Consider the following 3854-nt stretch of genomic DNA (forward strand, 5'->3'; position numbering starts at 1 on the left):
ATGGATTTCACAGTTCACAGCATGATTTAAGATTAATCACCTAGAATTAAGAGAGTGGGGGGGTGTTTCATTCTTAAAGTAACAGAAATGTTCAAAAATAAGTGTTAAGCCTGATACTGGTAACATTTAAAATTGAGTGCAGCTCAGAATTCTAGGCTGTATTTTAGTATTAGAATTTGAAGTTATTAATAGATACTTGGAGACTGTGTAAAAATGCATATCCTGTCTTTCTTTTAAAAACTCAAGTTAGTGCAAAGGGGAGTGTTCTCCTATTTTACTTTCACAATAACATTGTGAGGTAGGCTGGACTGAAAGATATGTTATGGGCCCAAAGTCTCCTAAGCAATAATCTAGCATTTATTACATTACTAAACACGTACAGTGCTAATATTCTAGCTGGGGGCAGCAAGGGTAGCTGTTTGAAATTAGACTCCAAAGCAAAAGGAATTTTAAACTTGACCCTTTGATTTAGTCTCTGATTAGAGCAGGCGGCTTCAAACTTGGCTCTTTTATGACTTGTGGACTTCAATTCCCAGAATTCCTCAGTCAGAGTGCCTGGCTGAGGAATTCTGGGAGTTGAAGTCCACAAGTCATAAAAGGGCCAAGTTTGAAGATCCCCTTGGATTAGAGCTTTGAGAGTCATCTGCTATGTACAAGGCATATAAAGGACTAGATCTAAACAATGCAAAGACCAGGTACGCCAGAGAACCTTTGCAAATGACAAACTTTGCTATTTGGGAAGAGTTGGTACCCTCCAAATAATTCTGAGAATTACAGCTTTCAAGAATTAGGACACAAATTTAATGTCTACCTCACTATTGCATCTGTGAACTACTACATTCTACTTGCAAAAGTGTGGTCCATTTTGTAGAGTGTAATCTGTGCAGAAGCTTTGCATTGTAAAGAGAAGAAAGTAAGCCAGGGTTATATAAATATATTTTCCAAATTGCTTTTGTTCTTGCCTCTGGATGATGGACCTGATACTGCTTACATTTTACTTGAAGTAGCTCCCTTGCTCTACTTCCTTACAGTGGTTAATGTAACTTAGAATCCTCACTTTACCCGTAAGCACACTTCCAAAGGGGAGAAAAATCAACCATTCTCATGTACCAAACTGATTATGAAAATGGTAGGATAATTCAAAATTATCCTACGGTACAAATGTTATGGCCCATCAAATCAGCCCCAGCTCTTGGTGAATACAAGAAAAAGTATTGCATTTTTCTTAGTAAATATTTTTCTGAAGTGGTTTGCCAGTTGTTGTTGTTTTTCTGAAGTTGAGAGACAGAGACTGATCCAAAGTTGCCAGCTGACTTTCATGTCTGAAGACTAGACTAGAATCACAGTCTCCCAGATTCTAATCTAGTACCTTTATAATAATAATAATAATAATAATAATAATAATAATAATAATAATAATAATAATAATAATAATAATAATTAGTAGTAGTAGTAGTAGTAATAGTTGGAAGGGACCTTGGAGGTCATCTAGTCCAACCCCCTGCTCAGACAGGAAACCCTATACCATTTCAGGCAAATGGCTGTCCAGTCTCCTCTTAAAAACTTCCAGTGTTGGAGCATTCACCACTTCTGGAGGCAGGTTGTTCCACTGGTTAATTGTTCTAACACTTTAACCACTACTGTTCTCCAGATTGGTTTCTACTGTATTGTAAACAAAATCTTTCTTGTGGGTATAATAACAAATCATAGATGTTCACACAAATACCTTGCATTCTCATGGGCTGCAGGTGCTTAGAATTCTGCTTATAAGTGTAAGGCAAATATTCACCAACAAATATTTGCGTTCAGAAGAAAATATCTGAACAATACCAGGCAGTTGTATCCATGCTTGTTGTGTGCATTGCTATGCTAACAATTTTCTAGACATTTCGAAAGAACGCTACATATAACTAATACAAGATTTATTTTATGAAGCTCACTTTGGAGCTTCATAAAAAAGCTCCGTACTTCATAAAAAGGCTGAAGAATTTATTAATAGTTTGCAACTCATGATCCGGCATAGTCTTGAGCAAGTTTTATATGAAAGTAAGTTCCACGAGTCTTAGTTAAATTTGGCGTTACCGGGCTTTTAGTTTGCTCTGTTTTTTTTTAAATCACTTTAATTCCGGAAGTATTATTTTGAATGTATTCTCATGACAAGCGTGTTAAAAGCGATTGTGTGCATTTCATGGGTGGGTGCATTTCCTCACGGTTCTTACTATTCTCCCGTTTCTGCAGTGATGCTCCTGTAGCTGATTGCCCTCTTGTTCCTGGTGCCCAATGGAGCCATCTCACAGGTGGCATGTCAGCAGGGGTGATGGGCATCCAGCGGAGCTGCAGGCAGAGGCTCGGGTATTGGTGCCAGCAGAGAGTAGTTGGCCGAGACTGGAAAACCATGGTGGCAACAGGCTTGAGAACGAGGTGATAGAAAGTTACCCCCCAGTGCCTTGGAACCACTATACGCAGGCCCCACTCAGCAGTGATGTCACGCAGCACCAAGTGGCTACAGATGACAGGCCACCCCACCCTGAGATCTACAGCATTGCTCTCTGGGGTCCCAAGCTGCATTCTGCCCTGACTAGACACAGAGGAGGAAGGTCGAACACACAAGCCTCTGCTCCAAAGTCTAAGCACCTGGGTCCAGCAGGAGAGGGTAGTGCCACTGATGAGGGATCCCTGGTGCTGATTGATGCAGAAGGGGTGCCCCACACTGTGTCACGAGAGGAAGTGGAACTGGCTGGACAAATGCAGTCTTCGGAACCCGAGTTGCTGGCTTCTGCTCCACCACCACGACAGCTGTATTTTTGCCCCATCTGCCTGCGGACCTTCCTCTACCAGTCTGACCTGGAGCGCCACAGCATCACCCACTCCGAGAGCAAGCCGTACACGTGCCGCGAGTGTGGCAAGGCCTTCAAGCGTTCCTCACACCTTCAGCGCCACAAGCACATCCACACCGGTGAGCGGCCCTTCAGCTGTCCCGTCTGTCGCAAAGGTTTCCGGGAATCTGGTGAACTGTTGCGTCACCAGCGGGTCCATACTGGGGAGAAGCCCTATCAATGCCAGATCTGTCGGCTGCGCTTTACAGAACGCAATACCCTCCGCCGGCATGTTAAGCGCAAACACGCCCGTGAGACCTACTATCAACGCTCTGTGGAGGAAGGAGGGGGCAGTTGGACTACGGCGGGGGACTGGGAATCCGAAGTGATGGTGGGAAGTGGGGACTGGGCCACAGAGGACCTTGGGACTGGCTGGAGCAGTGAACCAGTAGAAGACTGGGTTGGGAGTGGGAATCACTGGAGGGAAGCTTCAGAAAGGGAAGTAGGAAGCCTGCCTGGAACCGTGACACAAATGTTACAGATGGAGCACATCAAAGATAAAGACAAACCTGAGATTCAACCCCCGTAAACATGCAGAAGGTGGGGGAGGCAGACCAGGACAGTGAAGGCTCTGCAAATACGTTTATCCTACGGTTATCTGTCGGAACTTTAAAGCTGCATTGAAACATTTCTCTGTAAGAAAGGACATGAAACTAAAGGATCTTCTAGAACTGTTCTACAGTGTTAAAGCCTTTCAGATGGCACCATCTGGGCATCACCAAAGACTAGAGAAGGCTACGGGTGGCAGGGAATCAAGGCTGCCCCGTTCAACAGTTGTACCGCAATATCCAGAGCTGCTATGAAGAGAGGGGAACATTTCATATTTTTAATTCTTTCGCAGGTGGAAATGAAACTGAGAATGCTGTTTTCTTAAGTTTCCTGTCCTTTCCTGAAGAATTGGTACAGAGAGAGTTGTGCTCCTCTCACAATTGTACCAAACAAAATATTGATGTATGATGCTCCTCTGTAAAATGAATT

The 3854-nt window shown here is 43.4% G+C and overlaps 1 protein-coding gene across 1 annotated transcript; it reads left to right on the top strand.

The window, feature by feature from the left end:
* Positions 1-2317: 2317 nt before the first annotated feature.
* LOC310649985 (uncharacterized protein) lies at positions 2318-3405 on the top strand (the record flags this gene model as incomplete). The annotated part of the gene is made up of 2 exons (XM_083378818.1): positions 2318-2352; positions 2409-3405. 2 exons carry the CDS (start codon positions 2318-2320, stop codon positions 3403-3405), a joined length of 1032 nt encoding a protein of 343 aa, XP_083234944.1.
* Between the last annotated feature and the right edge of the window lie 449 nt (positions 3406-3854).

This window comes from Vipera ursinii (assembly GCF_947247035.1).
Source record: "Vipera ursinii genome assembly, chromosome: Z".
NCBI lineage: Eukaryota > Metazoa > Chordata > Lepidosauria > Squamata > Viperidae > Vipera > Vipera ursinii.